Raw genomic sequence first — 23,537 nt, forward strand, 5'->3', positions numbered from 1 at the left:
AGAAATCCCTTACAAATGTAAATGTGTTTTATCGTAGCGCAGCATTATTCCTGTATCAGTAAATCTCTGACACACAAGTTATGCCTTATGAATAAACAGCATTTCTGTAACTTCAAGTTAGCTTCTGTGATCAAAACCATCTATAAAACTACAGAAGATGGGAACCAAACCTAAATAAGTAATAGCAATCAGCTGTCACCAGCTTGTAGTGAAAGTTGCTTCTATAGTCTGAAATGAGAATTGAACAAGGGTGCACACAACGCTTATTTACAAAGGTAAGAGGTTAATGACCGTTAAGCACGTTTTTAAAACACTAGCTTCTAATGTTGATTTCATAGGAATCTGGATGCTACATACATACCTGTAGTCAAATTCAACCAATAACTTGGAAACAGTAATTAAAAGGGAAGTCTGATGGCCCAAGCATTTTTTAACTTAAAACATGCAGTATTCTTCACACAGTTTCAATCACACTCTATTCAACATGTGTTTCACTTGCAACTTCAAGAAGTTTTTTCTTAATGTTAACCTAACTCATTTCATTCTCAAGCACTCATTTGAATACTGCAAATAAACAAGGAAGTCAAGCTGCTACAGTTCATCTCTAATTATAACCTTTCTTATTGTTTATGAAACAATTTCCCCTGCCACCCCCCTAAACATTATCCAAGGGGAAAGGTTGATTAAATGTCATGTTGCATCACTCAAAGCCAGCAAAAGCAACTACACACTTTTTCTTTTCCTGCTAAGTCTTGTTTCCTCTCCTTTGTTCAGGAATAGCTATCAGGTCATATGTTTGATAAGATTTTAAACAGAAAAAGAGATAGCGCTTTTAATTTCCGTCTCCACTTTACTTCAAAGGATGATGCTGAGAAAATTTCTTTCAAGTACTGCTTCCAAATATGGAAAACACTTATGCACTGACATTATCAGGTCTCTGTCATCTGATATGTGTTGGGACAATGAATCATACAGAACCCTCCATTGACCTTCTTTCAATGTGTCTAGATAAAAGGATGAAAATTAGAATCCATCTCCTTGCAGTGCCACGAGTTATAAATGTACTTTATAGGGCTCATTATCCAAACTAATGGACTAAGGGCGACATCCTTGAAATGGACTTACCAGCACTGACAAAGCCAGTATGCAATATTTCAAGAAAGATATGTAAATTACTATGTGTTTGCTATATCTTTTTATTACAGATGTATACATTTCCATTTATCACATCTTCTCCATCTTTGAGACAGAATTATGTAATTGGAAACAGATGTAAAGTGTGATCAACATAAAATGCCTACCATTATTATTAAAGCAAGCCATGTAATTTAAAATACTTTAGATTTTATCATATGTACCCAAAAAAGTGACCTACAATAAACATGGAGAAAATAAACACCAAAAAGAAAAATAATTATCATGCATACATTCAGTGTGCTGTTTCCTCAAACTGAGGAATATGAGGTGTTTTTTATTTTCTAACAGAGCATCAGAGTTCCATCAAGAATGCAGGATGTTCTGCATACCTATTAAAACACCAGACCTAATCTGATACAAAATGTAAAAACCAGAAATTTTCAAGTGGATTAGCAAAAACTTAAAATAGGTATGTCTAAAAGTTTCTATACTTTCACACTGTCTTCCCTGAATCTTATTTTCATAAACTATAAAAAGGGCTATAGTAACATGATAAAAATAATTGTATAGTTGGGGATGAAATCTACTGTTCTTTGTATAGACAGTTATGGGTACTAGAAAAGTGAAAAAGCAATTGAACCAAATATTGAATGGTTCTTATTCTTCTTGTGCTGGAGAGTATGTTAGCCATGTCTAGAAAGGAGTTGGAATAAACTGTGGTGATATTTAGGGACTTCAAATTAAACACAAAAAATTGAGGAGAAAATCAAGGCTGTAGCTGCAAGTATAAGTTTTCCTTACATGTACTACAGCAAGAAGAGTAAAAATAGTGGAAAAATTAACTGCACTAAGGTCTTGATGAAGTCTGGAAGCCTACGGAAGATGCTCATAAAATAGTAATGAATACTGCACAATTTGACTAGATTTCTACGGTTGTGAGTTTAACCTATTTGTAACCAAGGTAAGCTGTCTCTGAAACTACAGAGACAGCTGTAGTGACAACGAGATATGAATTTGGCTATTACCAATTCCTATTAATGGCCTGTTGACTCAAAAGCTCAGCAACTCATAAATACCCTCATTAACAATTTGATAGGTGGTTTTTGTTGGGCAAAACACTGAAGCCCAAAGTCAAGAGGAAATTAGAGCTAGTGCAGGGAGGGAATACAGAGTAAGGAAAGATAACATGAAGGGAAAGGAAATAGTGATGATCTTAGCAACAAACTGGCTAGCTTGCTAAGCAACGCTCTAAGGAAAAGACTTAGCAAGTAAAGGCAATATTGCATTCAGGGGAGAGAAAAGAAAAATCAAGAGAAAATAATATAACAACTGAATAAAAACATACCTGGGTCAAAGAAACTCAGTTTATGAGTGGTCACTCATTTTTGCTATGGTGAAGAGGATGTTTGAGACTTTTTTAAATTATTAGGGACAAATGAGAACGTTACAAGATCCTTCCTTCATTGCTGAAAATACTTCTTAACAAAACATACTTTGACCTAAGCTGCATTATTTTCATCATCTCAAAGAAGTCTGACACATCCCTTCTCTTCTATACGTATTTTTTTTGTTTACTCTTATTTTGATGTAGAAACACTACTTGGTAAAATACCTGCTTTGAAACTACGACAGACCTAAAGAGACAACAGAAGCAGGCAGGCGGCTCCAAGGAAAAGGCAGGTGACTAGACTTGGGAAGCCGGATGTGTTGTGCTTCCTCATACTCAGCATCAGATAATGGCATTACTAAAAGACCGATGTTTTTTGGAATAATGAAAGTCTGGTAAAGTCTTTGAAAAATATTTCAGTAATTCTGCACCTCAAAAATCTACCCTTCAGTTTTAAGTGAAAATGACTGAAGTGAACAACTAAAGCAGCCTAATAGCTGAAAAAAGACACTTGAAACCTACCTGGAACCCTGAGGAACTTACTAGATCCAAAACATAAAAGCAGGTTAAAGGAAAAGCAGCACTCCACCTTTTTTAGAATACATATAACCTTAACAAAGAAAGCATTAATTTCAAAGATCTTCAGAATGTGCAAAAGCAGCTGGGAAGTGGGGCAACCAGCACCACCGACCAGTTAAGATCTCAGTAGAGTGGTGTTTGGAAGTTGCTAACAACTAGGAGCATTGTCCCTCTGAAAGAGCAAGTTAATTATTTAAACATTATTGGAAAATAAAGCTCCCAATAGTAAAAGTTCAAATATTACTGTCAAAAAAACCTACAGAGTTTATGAGGGGCACACTTTCATTTGCATATGAATCATGCACTTATGACAACAACACACATGATGAAATACTATCACATTTGCATCTCGAAGTCTGAAACTATGCAATGAACTTCAGAACCTCAAGGAAGTGGCAGAAAGAAAAATCTGTTGTTTATAGAATTTCAGGAAAAATAGATGCTACTTGACCATGTCATGACAAATCTAGCTACAAGTACATGCTCAGAGAATCAAATGTACAGTGCAACTGGAAAGTAAGCACATTACACCGATCGTTTAACTACTAATTTTCCTAGTAAGAGGTTACTACATATTTTCTAGCTTAACTTTCAAAATTTTCTACAAAATGTTTTGAGCTTTTCAATTACAGAAACTAATCTGAAAACAGACTCTTAAGAGAGCCAAAGTCTGCAGTTAGACTAATAACTGATAGAATGTGTACAACAGAAACCATGACAATTTACAGAGCTGTGAAAAATGCCACTATGGAAAAAACTATGGGTTGATTTTTCTTAGCTCAACTTTAAACCTGCCTACAGGCCTGATATTGTTGTAAAAGAATTTATCCTAGGATAAGAGGGCAGCATAGTTTATGACAACAATCTACCTAAAAACTCATTAAAGTCTTTTCTCTTGGAGTGACATGCATTATCGGCAAAGATTAATCTGATGAGTCTTTAGGTGAGCTCCATTTTTAAAAATGCAATAACAGAGGGCTTTGTTGTCATCTGATGAAAATCAATTAGAGTAGGTAAGGCCACAAGGAAAACTAACATCACTCATCACCAGCCCCCCGGCAGCTGAAATGATTTGTCTTCCAAGCTTGGGTGATCAGGAGCTGTAGTAATATCACAGGGAAATTAATTTAGTTTCTATATTCTAGACCCACTTTCCTTGTTCTGGAGGACCTATACACAAATTACTTTTAATCAAGGTTGATGTGTTATTAATACCAAGGAGGATCTTTGAAGAATCTTTTTTTTTTAAATTGACTTAACACATTTTTCATCAGTATTTTGTATATAAACAGAAGGTTACTTGTATTAGCCTTACCGTCCAGATTCTTTGTCCACTACAAGGCACTGCACAGAGTGGCGAAGACAATAGATACCACCAAATACAGCACACATCCTAGAAACATATTAGGAAAAAATAAAGGTTACTCCTGTGGCAACTAATTGTAATCAATGTGAGTGTGTGTCATAAGCAAGGCAAAGTACAGCACACGTTGTAGTACATTTTTAATGACACGTCTTAATCTCTGAATCAGACAATCAAAACCCAATCAAAATAAAGCATGTCCTATAGTTTTTGTAAAGGATATGTTGTTAACTTTTTGTTGTATTACCATTTATCTTAGTCCTCTAAATTGTTACATTAGCTTGAGCACTCATTCTCTGTTACCATCTTCAGTCATTCAGGACGGAAAAGCGCCTATTTACTGAAGATGCATAGAATACCTACTGATATTCTGACCACGCTACATTGCACATGGTGTAGTATAAGAATATAAGAGCACATGATAACCATACCAACCTCCTACTAGAATTCTAAGTGTGATTCATAAGTTACTTCTCTACTCTTCCAAAACATACCATGGGAACCTCATCAACTACAAGTAGCTCAAATTTTGAGGGCACTGAGAAGTGCCCCAACACAATGAAGACTTCTTACAATCTAAAGATGACCTCTTACAAATAGTGATTCCTCCAGGTTCTGCCTATGTTATGATACAGTCACTTAAGATATTTTGTGCATGGACTGACAATAAAAAATTTCCTAAATGAAGAAAGGAATCAGCTTCACAGGTGAGTTTTTCAAAAGCTGAAGTATACTAAGCTGTTTAGCAGTTTTCCCACTTACAAACAAAACCCAATACCTAAACCAAAGAAAATTATGCTACCCAAACATTAAGCCAGTATCGCAACTCGTCTGTTTTTAAACTCTAAGGAGACTCAGAATTTAAAGAACCTAGATTATGACATTTACATTTGAGGGACTCTATGAGAAGTCAGCCCACTGCAAAATTTTATCACTAGCCAGGCTGTTTTATCACCCCCTTGTAGATATCTCTGACTAAAACTCTTCACTGGATGAATCTGTCCTATGCACAAAGCCTGAAACTGCTCTCCCATAAAGCTGCACAGTACAAGTTCAGTTTGGCTGGTGATAAACACGATCCCAGGTTAATCCCTGCATTCTAACTTCCTACACCTGCCAAAAGCCAGGCTTAATAGCTGGGGATTACCTTTCTGTTGATTCAATGCGACACAAGGTAAATTAATTCACAAAAACTGAAAGTTTAGTTTCTGCTAGTGATGCCTAGAATTTTTACTGGACCCAACATTGAAACGATGGTGATATCATTAGTTTTAACATATTTTTTAATTCTAGCTCCTGGAAGATTTTAATATAAGCCCACATTCTTCAAAATCCTGTCAAGCAAATATAAACAACCAATATTCTTTTTGCTATATATTTTAAAAGAGCTTTCTGTGAGAGCACTATAATGCAGAGAAATTCATGATCTTACAGAAACAGGACATATGTTAGAGAGTCTCAAGGACAAAGCTTCATGATTAGCTGTGAACTGAGGTAAATTCAGTCAGTTTTTTGTTTACAGTGCATTATTTCAGGGGCATTCTTATAAGAATAATACAAAATGCAGAGGATGAATGTCTCTAGAACTTGGTGTGACAAAAAGTAAACCAGTAAGAACATTTTTAAAAATATTTTTCAATTTATGTTAAAAAAGAAATAATTTTTCTCTTTAAAATTTCTAGTCAGCATGGAAATTACTTAGTGGAAAAAGGTAAAGAAAAAAGATAGGGGAGATGTGTCTGATCCCTTACAATACAATTTCAGGTTTGGACTGTTTGCAATGTCTGATCTATCTTGGGAATCTTTAATGTATTTTTTTTATTTATTTACTTATTTAAGAATCTCTAGTGGTTCATTCAGATCAATCAGCTATCACTGACCTCTTCTCATGCATGCTGAAGAGAAAGAACGAACAAAGAATTTGCATACTGACATAAACTGCATACCCTTCTCTCAGGGAGAACCGCTCGATCAGAGACAACTGTCAAATGCTATCAAGTGACATTTGACAATTCGTCCTTTGTCCTACAAGTTAAACACATCTATGTTCTTCTTGTGATCCCTATTATTCAAAAGTAAATAGCCTCGTATGAGTAAATCACAAAACAGCCTGCAGCACATTCAATAGAGCAACACACTGTTCCATTTTACCATGCCAGAGAAGGACACTGTGAGTTTTCTGAGTTCCTGTTACTCAGCTGAGCTTTGGTGCGACCCAGCCATTTGATGTTCAGCTCACAGATGGAAGGAGAGAGCTGAAACTGGGAAGGCATAAGAATTAGGAATGACACCTGCCATTTCATTAACAGAGTCTGCCTAGGTATTGTATTTTAAATAAGAAGGTGCAATTCTATTTAGCTTTTGGTAAAGTTTACACTGCAATTTAACAGATTAGTGTGACTACATTTCTAATACCCGCCTAGCATTAGCTGGGCATCAGACTAGCCAAAGCAAACAATCAATATGAGAAAGGCAGGCTGGTTTGGTGGAACATAATTGTCCCAGATTTCTGGGATGATAGCAGGATCTTCCTGGTTTACTAAGAGGGTTTTTTTAAATTTTATTTTGAAGTTGAAGAGCTTTAGGTATCTGTTCATAGATGATGAACTTGAAAAGAAAACTTTCATTTTGCAAACCTGACTTCCTAAAACGGAATCCATATTGGCATTCAAAAGTCGTATTGGATAGTTCAAAGACAGTACCGCAATACCTTTTAAACTGCATGAATGATGCAGCACGGCAAACGGCTGAAGTGTGTTACCAACTCCCATCTCTTCCGAGTTGTACTCCAAAAGGTAGCAGTCTAAGGGAATGTCAGCAACATCACTTACTACTGGCTGAATCAGGATGAGTTCCCTAGAAATACCTCTTCGACCCATGCAAAAGCAGGGCAAATATACACCATGTTGAATCCCAACCTTGGTTGTCTGGAGATTGTTGAAGATGACACAAAGGTTAAGCATCCACTGAAGAATTATTATAGAGCCTTGAGCTACGGGCTTATTATCTCTAATGCTGCAATCAATGGCTTCTTGCCTGACAAAGCACGTATTAGCATCTTTCAAACCAACTCAGATGAATTTATTTCATATGTTGTATATAAGAATAGCACTATTAACTTCACTAGAACTAGGATTCCTTTGTTAAAAACTATAAATTATATTTTTTCCTTGACTTCAGCCACAGTCAAGGGCTTTTTGATACACACACTTTATTTTTCTAGCGTGCTTTGAAAGAACTTTGCTGCTTGGCTGCGCAAAAATGTGAATTACTTATTTTCAGGAGTAGCCTGCTATCCAGTGGAGGAGGGCATGACCTGTTTTCATAGTAGGCCAGCGGAAAACTTCTCTTTTTAAATGAAAATGGAAAGGAATTTTGATTGTGTTGTGTTAAACAATTACAAAGAGCCAAAATACCTATTAAAACAGCCTAGCCTGAAAAACGACACGATTAAGGAAGAACTTGCCAAAATTATTTAAATGCAGAAATTGAAATATTAAATTAAATGGCATCCCAATCATTTATGGCAAAGTCAAATCCTTGTGCTAGCACTACTTTCATACAATAGGCTATTCAAGATGATTTGACTGTACTTCAAGTACAAGGCAACTCTTTGATACCATTAACCCTAAATGACAGACATTTAAACTGATATTACTCTAATTAACTGGCGACTGCCTACACCAATAATTCAAGTTTTGCTGAAAGATAGCAACAACACTGTACTCAACTTCAACTTTGCCCTGGTGACATCAAATCATATTACAGCTAAATTAACAGTTGTGAAAATTTTTGGTCTGGTAGCCCTCCATCATACACAGCCTTTAAATGCCATTTCAGTTCCCATCAAGGCAGGAATCAGCAGTTGTAATTTTTAATACAGCTGTGAAACAATAGGACATATTAAGAGCTGAATTTTTGACAGCATATTCGTGATGATTTATGAGTTTGTATATAATTTGATTATTCTATTAATTTTACTGATTACTGATTCAGCTAATACAGTGAAGGTCACTTACAAAATAAATCTTCATTGCATTTCACAGAAAGTAACTGCCTCCAACTAGTTGTTTTCTTTAATTAAACACTAATGTAACAAGAGAGAAAATAGGCTTCAGGGTTGCTGCATCTGTTGATACAAGAGGAGTTTACTGCTTTGATGTAATGCTCTCCGATATTAATTGAACAAAAATAGAATGTCTCTCCATCTGACATCTTGATTTTCAACACAGAGATACCATAAACACCCTTAAATTACAGACTTACCCTTAGCTCATTCTGAAACTACACAGAAGAATTGGAAAACCATATCACACAGTTCCATACCAAAAAAGTAGGTTTTGTTTCTAGTATGTAGTCTGTCTTCTACTTTCTAAAATGCATGGAGAGATTAATTAAAAAATTGAATATTTTTCTCCCCAACTGTACAGTCTTCCATACCAAAAACTATTTGCTTCTCTCCTTAAAGATGAATACTGCATGTACAGCACAGCAAGCTTTGGAGAAAGATCAAAGAAAAACATGCCAAGTGCTGAATTAATGAATTGTCCTCTTTCAATTTATTTTTACACACAGAGCAAGCTATGACCTGGTTCTTATGTTAAATTCTGCACTTCCTTTCAGGTCCCTAGAACTTCAGCACTTCCCTACAATATTGTTGTATGGTCTAAAAACATTAAAAAGTAGAATACGGACAAATCAAATAAATAAAATGTCTACAGTTACAAAAATAAATAGTTACTTTTCCCAACACACAGTTCCCATAAAAAAGTCAAAGCTCAGTATGTGCACCCATCCAGATGAAGGGAAAAAAACCCAAAACCCCACAACAAAAAAAAGGCACCAAAGAACTAATGAAGATAATAATCAATGTCAAACAGAACTGTCCTGGCATTTGGAGAGCTATCAGAAGGGATAATACGTGACACTAAATGCTTAAGCAAGCAAATGAAGAGTCAAATATTTTGACTTTTTCCTGGAGACCGTGTTCGGCATTCCTGTGAAATTTAAAAAAGATCCTGAAAGGTTATAGAAGCAGCCTGGTTTCTAAATCCAATTAGCAAAGTGACAGTTATAAAACTGTCAGAAAGTTCCTGCAAAGTTATCAAGTGGAAGTTAGTTAAGTTCCAAAGAGTATTTTCAGGAACCACAATTTTTATGCCTGTACTCATATCGCAAGATGATTCCTTTCACCAGATCTTCACTTCTGTCCTAGCATGGTGAAACAGAGGAATGTGACTGCCAAAACAGAAGCACTGTGACTGGGAAATGCTACAGAAAGAGTTGCGGTAATGGCAAAGCTCCCAATCAAAACACTGGGCAGGGGGAAAAGAATGAGGACTTCTGCTCATTTCACTTTCAGCAAACTCTTTTCATGGAGAAAGACACAGCAGGCTGGAATAGTGACAGTTCAGGGAGGAAATGCCACAGCTGAGAGAGGCGTTGGGAAAAAAAAAAAGTAGCCCAGTCAAATGTAATTTTATAGAAAATTTCGTATTTCATATTTTTTTCTAGGGATTTAAAAAACAAATTTCATTTTGACACTAAGAAACTGCTCCTTCTTACTGTGTGGTATTTAGACTGCTATATATAGAAATATACATTCACATACTGTGAAGAATTCTAGTACAGCATACAGTATTTGACAGTAAAATAGGTAACAAGATAAAAACTGGTGTACTTGATTTTGTTCAGAGTATAAAACTCAAGAATCTGAGTAATACACTTACTTATCACTTACCCCAAGATGCATTACACCCTCTTGTGCACTTTTTTCCTTAATTACAAAACAGGGATAATTTAAGTCTATTTCATCAGAGTCTGGCAAGGATTAATATTTATTGTTCATGATATCTGAATGGCCAAATCTGCACTGTTTTCTCAGCAAAAATTCAAAATTTGAGGTAAAAAATTTGAGACTAGGTCTAAAATAAGTAGTTCCAGAACCATGAAGTTTTGTCAAGACTGTGAACGGTCATAACCACAATGTAAAAAGCACTGTTTCTTAAAATAACAACATTGTTAACCCTAAACAGTTTGTTCAACAAATTTACTCAGTACGTTTGCATTTCGCTTTACAAAATTATCTAAAAACAGACCTCAAAGCAAAGCTGCTAGAAAATTAACTTGCGCTTAAGTTGCATGGTGTACCTCAACTGAGTTTTGGGCAAAGACTGGAAATGAACTAGAGCATAAACACCACATTTTAACCATATTGTAGCTGTACTAGCATAGCTGCTTAAAAAGGGTTTACCAGAATTTGAAAGAAAAGTTGCTTAATACTGGCTTATTAAATGGAAGAATTATATAAACTTTTTTCAAGGATATTGCAATTAACACTACTTTTTAGTGACTCCAGGTTAAGAATCATTCTCTGGGATGCTTAACTCAAGAAACAGATGATTTACATGGAAGTAAGGTGAGGTTCCATCAGGCAACATATTCAACTCTAACTAGCAAGTGTCATAGAAATTATGGCTAAAGCATTGGGGAAATTGTAAGAAATTACTACGCAGCAGGAGGGGGGAAAAAAAAAGAAAAAAGGAAAAAAAAGTTCAGTGGTTTCTGTACTACTGCGATGGTAGTTAACTACAAACGCGCTCTGAACACTAATCTCTATGGAAGGTGGAAGTATGAGACCCCCCTGGCTCTAAGTTCTATCGACCTTGTAAGAGAAGAAGCTGTTCCTCGCACAAGGTCATTTAGCTGCAATTATACAATCGTTCTGCCCTCAAAGAGGAGCTTGGGAGATCAGGACCATAGGGCAGAGACACAAAAACGAGTGACTAGAAACCAGTCACTAAGCATTGGCTCATCTATAAAATCCATTTTTGTGTTCTCTGCCTCCAGAAAAGCCATAAGAATTCGAGTTATCTTAACTCTCAATGAAATTCAAGGGCTATTTTACTAATTCAGTAATGTTTTGGAAGCTGTCTTTCTCTGTCTTCTAGTTCAACGAAAAAGGACTCTGCTAAATTACATTTGCATTTACATCCCAGATTTGCTCCAATAATAAACATTCATGCCATTTCCATAGATCTTCTGATAATGCTGTGATATATCCGTATGTCCGAGTCGTAATTCTCAGGAAGAATATATAAGCCAGAATCTGCACATCCCCACACAAGCAGAGAGTAATTTACTTGTTAAGAGACTATTAAGAGATAATACTAAATAATGTATTAGATATACTTCCTTCATATTATTATCATTGTCTTAATTATTAAAGCAAATAATGACTGAAATATCATCTCATTATAGCATTTGTATTTTGTGCTTTTAAGTTCCAAGTATGTTTGTAAAATGAAGCAAGAGTGATCAAGAATGAGAGTAGGACAATGTAAGTTATTTTCAGCCTTTTTTAATATGCAATGTTACATTTACTCTTCCTATACCACAGGGTATATTCTAACCCCTATAATGCAATGTCTTGACTGAAAACTTTTCCATGCCTAGTTAAGGATCTGAAATCAATATACTTTGACAACATTTGTATGATTCAGAGCATCCCATGCGATATATTCTAATGGTTGAAGGCCTTCACGAGGTATAAACTTCCAAAGAACACTGTATTTCTAGTCAGTGAAATAAGGAGCAGAAAAGCTCTCATATTTGTAAATAATTTTTTAAACAAAGAACTGACAAACATCTCACTGAGAAGAAAGAGAAAATCTAAAACGGGAAGGTATTTTCAGAGTTTCATACACTCAGAATGCATTTCGCAACAAAGGTTATTTCCAAATTAAAAGTCTTTTCCTGTCAAATTCTGAGAAATAATGTAGGCAAGGACACAAAAGCATTCCATAGCTTTATTAACAACAATGCTCACTGATCTGTGAATAACCTGAAAAAAAATGAAGATTATTGAGTTACTTTACCAATCTATCCATCCATCACTAGTGAACAGGTCTCAGAATGATGGATTATCTCACGTCCCTGATGTTTATCCCAAGAAAGAGTTTCTCCTTAGAGGAAAAACAAACAGCTGATCCTATAAACAATCATGCTAACTACGCTTGCCCATTTTGCATTCATCTGCCAACAAAGTGAAGAGAAATATATCAAGTTTGTCTTTAAAAGCCAAACTACACCAAAAGTTTTATTATTTCACTGAAATGCTAGTGAAAACAATTAAGAAGAAAGCAGCATTGCAGCTACTTTTACCATTCAGTATTTTAATAAAGACCAAGTAATACTGACAAGTTGTCAGTAATTTCAAAATCAATTTTCAGGTCCAAAGAAATGGAATAATCTTAAGTGATAAGAGATATATAAATATGAAAATTATGTGTTTTGAAATGTAGGACTGAACTAATCTCTCAGATACAGCCTACGTTTTTTAAATCACCTGAGACTCTTTCACACTTGCACAGAATTGCAGACGTGCTAAGACTCAGATCTGTCACATCTCATCGTCACAAGGAATTAACATTGTTTGAATTTCCCATTAATATGCTAAATCATACAATTAACATACAGAAAAGTTATGCATTTTGCTTACATGTAGAGACATGATACTCATGTATAGTTTCAAATGAAAAAGATGTTGCACTAAATTTTTAATACATCAATTCTAAGTGGTTATTAGTCAGGTTTCCTAAAGTCCAGTCTTGATTTCAGAACACTAAAACCTTCCTAGAGATTGTAACAGGTACATAATTGGAAATGCTAAAGTACCTGAGACTACCTCAGAAGCTTCGACGTTGTAGCAGATAATAGCTCAAATGTAAGGGTGAAAACTGATTATTCATTTTTGAAATATATACAGGAACCTTCCAAATCAATCACACTATCCATCATATCTCAGCCTGGACTCTTAATCTTCTTGTAAATATAGGGATTGAAAGAGATGAACTGTCTTAATCAGATCTTTCCTCCATCACAAAATTACTACTGTCACTGGCACTGACACAAAATTGACTAATTTCAGCTAGAATCTGTAACAACTACTAAAAAAAGGTTACATTGCCCACCAAATACATACACAATGTAGAAGTTCAAAGCCTATTTATAGGAAATGCAAGTCATTAACTGACTACCCATAAAAGTCAGTGAATCACTAATTCCTATGGCAAAGCAGCCAAAGACATTCTACCACCTCAGAGACTATTACCATGACCACATCTGTCAATTCTTGGATGACTCTTAACAAAGAGAAAAAAGACACGATGTGTCATCCCCTAGAACCGTTATGTGATGACAGACGGTATACAGTCTCCAATTCCCTCTAAAACTTCAAATGGGAAAAAGCGCACTACTACTTCTCAAAGTCTTGTTTCCATTTGGATGTTTGCATTTGCAAGAGTCCAGAAAAAAGAACCTGAAACCAAACTTAAAAGAAACTATGCAGAGTCTCCCCAAAAATTCAGTGTGTTCACTAAGCAAGCACTGAGAAAAATCACAGAAGTGAGGCCACAAGCTACAACTAACGTCTCAGCTGTCATTCATTAAACAACACTGGTCATGGGTGAAGAGAATCACAACCGAAAGCTTCCAGAAAGACTTCCTCTCAAAGGAAAACTGAAAATAAGAGTCATATTTCATTGGGGGGAACTGTAGAAGTGAACTATATGAAACAATATTTGTAAAACAGCATTTCCAAACACTCCTCAAAACCATAAAAACCTCCAAGTTTTTGCTTCTGAAAAACTGGGAGGAAAGAAAGGAGATTCAAGTTACAAAAGAGGAATTTTGTACAACATGCAAAAGCAAGTATGTCCTCATATTTGACAACTATTTCAGATTTTTAAGTCAAATATCTTTTTTTTCCCAGTTACAAAGGAAAATTTGGAAGCTGACATTTTTAACATTAACCTCCTACATCAGAAAATATTTGGGGTATTTCCTAATGTTTTCTAAAAACGGAAAAAACCATCAAAATCACAGTAAATATTCTAAATGTTGTATCACTGAGACTCTACAGTTTACAATGATGCCCAATTATTGTTTTTCTTTAGTGATGTTTTCTTCAAGAAAATGAAAGCTGCATTACAGGTTTGCAACAAACATGTTAACAGCAAGCTGCAATTATTGATCTCCCTAGCTGCCTTACATATTGAAGTTTTGGCATCTTATGTTTACCATATCAAATGTAAAGACTTGCTTTGATTTTCCTCAAGAGTGAGATATTACTATACTTATTTTTACTAAGCATACTACTACTACTACTTCATTAGAAAGGAAGAGACGTAACAGTTTCATACCAAGAAGTTTGAACCAAAGGAAGTTGTTATAAGGGCCAGTAAAGTTTTGCTGCTTGTCAGCTTGGAATAGCACAAGGATTCCAATGACCTTCCTTGTACCAGGAATCCAATTTATGGAGACAGAAATCTCACATCTGTACCTCGACATATTGGGAGGTACATTACAGTGATATAGAAGTTTAATTTTCTCTCCTAAACCATACCTGTTTAAACCAATAAAGAACTAACACCGCTTTTCCTCACTCAAGTGTCGTCAGTAGTTATAAAACGTTCTACTGTTTATGCAGAATTCATTTAGAATGCAAGGATGTGACTTACAAATGTCTTTGACTCATTCACATAAATATGCATGCATGCCATTTATAACAGTAGCCTTGATGAGAACACACAGTGTAACTGGCTGCGAGAAACGCTTAAGAGGTTTACATTAAAACAAAATATAGAACGGTGGTTAGAAATCACAGAACAGGTGACACCTTACTCTGATAACCCGGTGATAAAATCTGTAGAGTATGATGTATAGGTTGTGGCGTTACCACTTTACTATACCGTCGGAACAGTATTCTTCAGGTACTGCTCAGTTTTAGCAAGACATAATACCCAAGGCGGACCACAAATAAAAATTGTGATTAATCTCAAAAAAACCTGTGATTGCCTCCTTAATTGTTCACTTAAAACCAAAGACATTTAGATTTTATTTTGTATTAGAATGTTTGTAATACAAGCCTTTTAAAAGTATAATTACTTCTCGGTTTGACAGAGTAATTTGCTTCAACTATTAAAATACTGTCCTTATTGTAAGACTTACAATTTAGCAAAAAAACCCTAACAGGCAGCAACAAATGGACATAAATAGAAAGTTCAGGCCATCTGAAGAATTCCTGTGATCACAGAATGATTTTCTGATAAGAACATTTCTAAGACTTCTAGACACCACTATTGTTAACTCTTGAAATATATTGCTGTTACAGATCAGAAAATTGCATGTGCTGGCTATTAAACAAAATAAAACCAAAGGGCTTTCAAGAATGCAAGAAAAATTATATTAAGAACCACCTACAGTGGAAAAAATGGAACTAAAATTCTAATTTCAATTATTAAATTTACTCTTTTCCCAGGTATTCGAAGCCAAAGAAGGCCTAACTGCAAAACTTGTGCTACTATAATGGCTCTGATAATATTTTCATTTATTAATCCGTTGGTCACGTACAGATAACTGGTCCCACATGAAGTCCTACAAAGACAGAAATACATCCATAAAATCTACGAACACAAGTTCTATCGCATGACTGCGTCCAGAGTACTTACCTAAAAACAATTCTTGTTCACAAATTGTCTGTCCTAGCACCTAACTGCGTAGGTCCACATTTTTTTTTAAATCTTCAAACAAAGTTTAAGGTACAGGTGAAAGGCTATTGACAAAAGATGTTACCAAATAACTTTTCTATTCAATATAGTACAGAACAATGCCTAGTTGTCTAATGAACTAATGGAAACATTAGGTAATCTACATATATACATCATGTAGGACAATTCCACATGGCCTTCATTAGTTGCTAAGGCCAAATAAGACCTTCCACAATACGGCCAGCTGCCGGTGCCAACCAGCTACTTCATAGATACCTTCCACAAACTACAACAATTATTCCAGAATGTTTCTATTAACATATAATTGCATTCATCCTGTATACTGCCAAATAGGCTCAAGCTGCTAAGGCCATTCTTCTAGCAGTAATTTAAGTCCTGTTATAGAGAAGAAAACCAGAATCTATCATACAGACAAGACAGGAAGATAATGTCCAACAGCATGCTGTAAACCAGAATTTCTTAATAGTAGCACACATGGGAAAAGCAGAACTTGTCCAGCAACAAAGAACAAAGGAGGTAAGACTTTGCACTGATATTTAAACGAATGATATACAAACATATCACTGAGACAACAAAATGGCCTCACCATGCAATACTGCTTTTTTTAAATAGAGCTAATGTTTACTTCAGACCTACAGGTTACTACATTAAAAACCCACATAGAGCAGATGGAAAGGCTGCTTGCCAGCAAAAGAAAAGATTAAAAAAACCCCTCAGCCTTTTAAAAGCCAGTTGAACTGTTGGAAACAACTGAAAATTAAAACCGCCCACCCTCTGCACATGTATTCTTGATGGTCCCCAGAAGCATCCATCAACAGCTCCTCTGCTGGAACTACGATCCCTAGCACACCTCAGGAGTCACGCTAAAGACTACATTATCATTGCCCACAGTTCAAGTAAAGGGGTTGAAGTGGATGTTGTTTTATCCTGGAATCAATAGAGTTTTTTGTTTTAATTACTTTCTAGGGCTTAAGTAGTGGAAAACATATGGCTGCTGTTAAAGATGTTAGAATGTAAAACTGCAGTCTTGTAATACGGCTCAGTGTAACAGGGCTTCACGATATCTTTTCTGCTGCTCAAGTCATAGGTGGAAGCTTGTGGTCTATACACATATACAAAATGATGCCAAGAGAATAAGGACATGATTTCACATCAGTTGCCCTGTTTGTATAAGTCTGTTATGTAACAAAGGTGAAAAAATTACATTTTTTTTTTAATTTAATAATAAACTGGACATGTGGCACAATTTTGCTTCTTTCAGAAAAATACAGTTCATGATTAAATATCTACCTGTGAATAGCAGATGCACTCTCACCATTAATTAGTAACACAAATTGAAAACAACTATCTTCCTGTAACTTCAGGAAGACTAAACCACAAATTTTCTCAACCTATCAAAATGCACTGTCATCCTTTTGGACAGACATCGCTCCAAGTCTCCTCTCTCAATTTTAAAAAGGGACAGCTACGTATGAGTTAAATGATCTCTTTCTCATTTCCTAGTCCTTATTACCATAGGCAGCCACCACAACAGCCAGCTATTACAAGTTGCATTTGTAATACAATGAAAATTGTTTCAAAGTATTAGAGTAGCATAATTTCCAAGGTTTTTTGCTTTTTCTTCCCTTTTTTTTTTTTGCGGGGGGTGGGGGGGTGGTGTGGTAATTTCATAGCCACTGAAAACATAAAGCAAATAAAACCAATGTGAAATTGTTAACAGGATGATTCCTACTGAGTGATATCTATTAGCATTAGGTTACCAAGGATTTCCTTTTTGGAAGATATGTACAAGAAAAGTGAAGCTTACCTGCAGAAGCACTGTGGGATCTCTCCTTGACCATACAGAGGAAACAAAAATGGTGTATTGCCATAGCGGCCAAGGCACTGAAGAAATTTTTTTGTTGCCTGAAGACCTTCAACAGTGCTGCAATCAGTCTCTGAAACCATTGCAATAGAGTGAAGAATGAAGTGCTGCAAGCTGGGTGTTAACTTCCGTGTTCTTAAGAACTGAGCAAATGTACTGTTCTCATAGTCTGGGGAAAAAGTAAATTTAGGTAAAGGATATAGTATAACATTTGTGTTTTCTCATATGCTTCAACTTAAACAAGTACTTTTGTATTTAAATAAACAAAAGCAATCAAGTTTTTCAACAGATATATTGCTGAAAATGGATAATCCAAGTCAATGAAAGTTAAAAAATTTACTCCCAGAAAGTGAGTTCTCTCAGAAGACAGAAATATGACTCCATTAAAATATTTCACAATAATGCAAACGCATTGTATGAGTCTCCAACAGTCTGGAAAGCAACCTCTAAATATGGCTTCGTCTATTCATTATGTTAGTCTTGATCCAAACCTATTTGTCAATTGTGCGAGAAAAGTGAGAAACCGTGGACAAAAATCCATTGAGGTGCCTTGGGATGCTGTTTCCTGTAAATTACCCAAAATATTATACCTGAACGACACCCATTCAAGAAGAGTACTGCTGAATCCATACTGATACGGTTAGAGTGTATATTTATGTGCAGAGAAGCCATTCACATAGTGTCTTAATCCAAAGATGAGAAGGCGCAGTATTTATTTCAAATTGATGACTTGCTGGCAACAAACAAGTATGGATGAGACACAAAGACGACAGGGATGAGGAAGCGTATCTCACCTTTAAATTAATACTATTGCTGACACATTTTGAAACTCAAAGAAACAAGTCTTTCAGGAGATGTGTAATGCAAGTGTTGCATGTCACTGATACACCTCTGAAAAACTTTAGTTATCTTAATAACTAAATGAATTATTTTTTTTCCAGGAAAAGACTGTATTTAAGCAATAGCATACTTTCATACTATTCAGAAATCTGCTCTTAAGCTTATTTTAGTCATGGATAAATTCATAGGTAGTTCAGAAACACTTCCACCAATGCTGAGACTAGCTTTATCAAGTTATATATTCTGTTCAACATTGAACCACTGTTTTATTACAAATATATCTTACCACCCTTTGTACAGCCATGCAGCAAGTCGTAAAATGACAGGGGTTTTATATAATTCTAAAAAAATTCTCAAGTTTTTCCTCACTTCAGACTTTCTACATAACTCCAAATTTTACAGAAAAAAGCTTTAAAAAAATTCTTCACTATCATGAACTCTCCCTATTAAAAGTCTGCCTTCCCACGAATGTAATCATCTCATCAAGAGCAATTTTAAATTTCTAAACTCTTTACATTAGACTAATCTGACTCAAAATATTCCCAATTACTTCCCAGGCTCTTTTAAAATGTAGGAAGAAAATCTGTTTAACTACCTCTGGAAGTAAAATAAATCTAATGTCATTTAGGTACATGAATCAATTAATTCATTTCAAATTGATGTGGTGCCTCCTTTTTTTACTTAGCAAATTTTCTAAATACCACCTATATTCTCACTCTGAGCACCTTCATTTCTTCCATCAGCAGCAAACCTGAAATTACCTATAATCTATAAACCACTTCAGTCTAATGAGCTTTTCCCCCTTCAGTATTTTCTGGAGTTCATCTCTGCCTCTCTTTCTCCTAATCTTATCACATTATTTTCAGTGTTGACTAATTCTCTCTTGCTTATGTTTAAAATAATTTTCTCTAATGTTTGTACCTAATCTAAGGGTCTTGTTCAAGTAATCAAAGCAATACCACTATATTAACAATTGTTTCTTTTTAACACCAGATTCTTCCAAAAATCCTGCCTAGCTAAGCTACTGTCAAACTACAAAAGCACTGATATGCTTCAGTTTGAAACATACATCAGCAGTTTAACTACTCCTCTTTCCTCATTATTTCTTTTTGACAGGTTTTTCTTTTTTTTGCCTTAGTTTACTTTTAGACTCCAAGAACTGAGAACATCACTTCATTCTTTGTACCCTGAGGTGCATAAACCCAAAGCAGAGAGTGGGTTTCCATCACCTTCCTTCTGTTAGCCAATTTTCCTCTTTGACCTGATACTCATTATTCTTTGCACATTATGGCTTAAATCCATTCAGATTTTCTCTCATCTACATAAGCCATCAGTTGATAAAGGCACTTTGAACTTGCCCTCTGCAACTAAAATCACATGAAAGTAAATTACATTTACTTTCAAAGTTAAAAAATTCCATTTTCTCAATTTCTGATTTTGTGGCAACATATTGTGAAGATTTACAGAGTATCCAAAAAAAGGGAAAAGAAAAATCAGGTACATCACACCATATTAAAAAATCCCTGGGTGGGGGGAGGAAACACCTAAAAATGACAAAAACCATTTTGCAACCTTGCTGTAATATATAATTTTGCTGTTAAAGAAAAATGTAAATAATAAATGGCGTGGGAACTAGAAGAGCAAGTGCTTAAGTAGAAGAATTTAACACTGAAGTGAAAAGGTCAAGAAAAGGTCAAAGCATACTTTGAAAATGAATCCATAAAAATAAATTGTGTGAAAACACAGGAGAGCTATCAAAATTGTGCATAACTGAATGAACTCATATGAAAAGAGTGTACACTGTTCAATGAAACACTACCTTGGTATTCATCAGGGTGTTGTTCATAGTCCAAACAAAATGTCAAAAATTTCATCAGCATTCTCTTTTCCACCATAGCGAGTTGTCTGCTGTTGAAGACATCTGCTCTAGAACAAGGTACCTGGAAAATATTTTTTTAAAAATTTCAGATACTTTCCATATTCTGGATAGGAAAAGCATGAAGAAACACTGTAGTCTGATTACCTAATAAATATTTCAAATTACTATTTTCTATTACAGTTCTTTTCTTATACATTTCTTTCCATTAGTTTCTATTATAATAAAAGTTACCAATTTTCCACAATAAAAATCTTTTACAATCTTTTTAAGCCTCTTCCCCTTTTTAACTCCCTTCAATTTCACTTGCATCGCTGATTGCAGAATTAGTCAAAAGAGTTTGTATTAATTAACTGTGCCAAAATCTCTCGTTGCCATTATCAGACCAATGACTTCCCTTGTAAGCAGAGACAAATCAAGTCTATGCTAGGAATCTAAAAACCTAAAACCTGTGAATCTTTAAGAATTAAGTGCCGAGTTGATCATGGTCTAAATATCTGACGTGAGGCAAAGATTTATGTCAATAATTTACTGGACTGCACATCCTTATTTCAGCTTCTTTTTTTTTTTAATATTTATATATAAAACACATACAAACCCCTTTTCATCCCAGAAATGAAATAAAAATCTGAATGCTAAGGAAAAATACTAGCTTATTGTTACAAAACTCTCAAGAAACCCATTTCAAGTTTATTGACTTTAAAAGATGAGATTAAACATATGCAATACATTATTTTACGATACCTGTTCTACTTTTCCTTCTCGAAATGCAAGAACTCGCGTTGCATTTTTAAACTCTGCATATCTGCTAACGTTTGACTTAATCAGAAGGTCGATTAACAGACCTCGGGAGTAAAGCAACTGCAGGGAAGTAAAAAAGAAAACAGTGAGTAAATAGAAAGTGCTTGCACCAAAAGAAAACAGATACAAATATATTAGGAAATACGGAAGGGACAGAAATGTAACTATTAACAGAAGGCATATGTCTGAATTGAAAAGCACTGGAGATTAGTTTAAACATGCCTCAAGCCTTGTGGCCCTGAGTAACAGAATTTGCATGATCACACTGGAATTTTCAAGATAAAGGTTTACTGGAACACTAACGAGGACACTGCGAGAAAGTCTCTGCTGCAATGCCAGAGAGAAACCCAGTCTTGCCTTGATGACTACTCTTCTGTCAGAGCTTCTGGAATTCATTGCATTTAACACCACGTAACACAGTGACACAGAAAAGTATTAAAAGAATACAAAATAGTATTATCTGCTTAACCACTATACACTGACTTGTTTTCATTATGTCATTCCAACGATGCATGAAAGAGGCATCTACATTTGGAGCACAAAGTTTGACATAATGCATTTTGTAGTGTCTCCACAAAGAATTTAATAAATTATTGAAGAAAGTTTTTTTCCCCAGTTTCCAGAGGTTTGAAAAAATCTTTCCATGCAGAATATGAAAAATTAAGCCTTTAACTTTGAAAAAACTCCCCATTGCAGAGTACACATAGAGTCTAAAGCACAGAAGTTAAGAAAAATTTCCATTTAACTTGAATTTGCAGGGCCGTATCTATATACTGTGAAGTACACAACAGGCAGATTTTAGGGTTTAAACAGTATGAGAAACAAGTCAGACTAACAGTTTTTCCTCAAAGTAAAACACACACTAGTAGGAATTCAACACTAATTTTAGTCAGCTTGTCTGTTATGGATTAACTGTCATCATTTTATCTTTCCCATGAAATTTATTACAATTCAGTGCTTTAGTCACCAGAGAACCAAAACTAGTATAGAGAGAGACGACGAGAGTTTCACAGGAACATCTAAAACCCAGGAAGCACTCCAATAGGAAAATTATTTTTCATTGTAAAAACATCAAAGATCTGCATGTAGATTGATTTTCCCTGTTTAAAAATACAATTTTTTTCATGGTACTATTTAAAAAGAGCAATTTTGCAGATATTACTTGAATTTACTTTTATGGATGTATTTTTGAGCTATGCTTTATGGTCTCTTTGGTTATAAACAAACACTAAAGAGCACATATGAAATAGCTCTTGTTTGTTTTAAGAGTACTAACTCTTGCTTACTTCTAAAGAGTGTCTATTTTGCCTCAAAGGTACTGTGTCAGCCTGCCGCAACGTTAAATTTTTTTTTTTTTTTTTAAATTCCAGCATTTTCTTCATATAAGTACATTTATTTTTCTGAGAGTCATTCAGTTCCTACCTTGGACACTAAATCAATATTAAACCTTCTGCCTTCTCTAACAATTTGGGAATACGTAATTTTCTTTGGTTCTTGGGCAGAAATTTCTGAGGATGCAGCTCCAGTTTTTCCCAATTCCAGAGCGGACTCGCCTAAAGCTGTACTATGAGAGCTAGCAGTCTCAGAGGTTATTTCTGGATCATTCCCTTCCACTGCACTTGCTGGCTCAGTGCCTGTAGCCTCTCCTGGCTCCCGGCTCTCCGCCCCCGGCAAGGCGCTCTTCACTGGTGGGCACTCTTCTTCCGATTCCTGGGCAACCCCCTCAGCACCAGAGGCTCCAAAGACAGGCAGCTTTGGCAACGCACCAGCTTCTTCAACGTCTTGAGCTGAATCCTGACTGATGAAAAACACAAGGGGAAGAAGGGGGAAAAAAGTCTTTATAAGAGCCTTAAAAACTTGTTTCAAGTTTTGAGTCAGTGCCAGAATGGAAACCTCAAGCATTTCTATGAAAAGCATTAGAATTTCTTCATCCTGGCCAAATCAGGTGTACCACCCACTAAAGAATTCTGGTTCTTTGACTGCAAAGCTGTAATTCAAGAGGAGTATTTTTACTGAGGAGAAAAAAACCCACCAAAAATTGGGGTTCTTGCTTTACATGGACTCAAAAGATGGAATGAGCTTAAAATGAAAATCAAAACTCTCATGGTGAAACACAATAC

At 35.3% G+C, this 23,537-nt stretch overlaps 1 protein-coding gene across 1 annotated transcript in view; it reads right to left on the minus strand.

Annotated features, from left to right (window-relative positions):
- Positions 1 to 23,537, minus strand: part of CHM (CHM Rab escort protein) — a 69,415-nt gene that overhangs the window by 18,014 nt on the left and 27,864 nt on the right. Inside the window, exons 6-10 of the mRNA XM_059824563.1 lie at positions 22,840 to 23,215; positions 21,361 to 21,477; positions 20,560 to 20,680; positions 17,844 to 18,069; positions 4,419 to 4,496 (exon numbers count right to left, since the gene is read on the minus strand). Of these exons, the coding sequence (XP_059680546.1) occupies positions 4,419 to 4,496; positions 17,844 to 18,069; positions 20,560 to 20,680; positions 21,361 to 21,477; positions 22,840 to 23,215 (918 nt within the window). The remainder of the gene's footprint in view (positions 1 to 4,418; positions 4,497 to 17,843; positions 18,070 to 20,559; positions 20,681 to 21,360; positions 21,478 to 22,839; positions 23,216 to 23,537) is intronic.

This window comes from Gavia stellata, chromosome 14, assembly GCF_030936135.1.
Source record: "Gavia stellata isolate bGavSte3 chromosome 14, bGavSte3.hap2, whole genome shotgun sequence".
In the NCBI taxonomy this organism is placed as follows: Eukaryota; Metazoa; Chordata; class Aves; order Gaviiformes; family Gaviidae; genus Gavia; species Gavia stellata.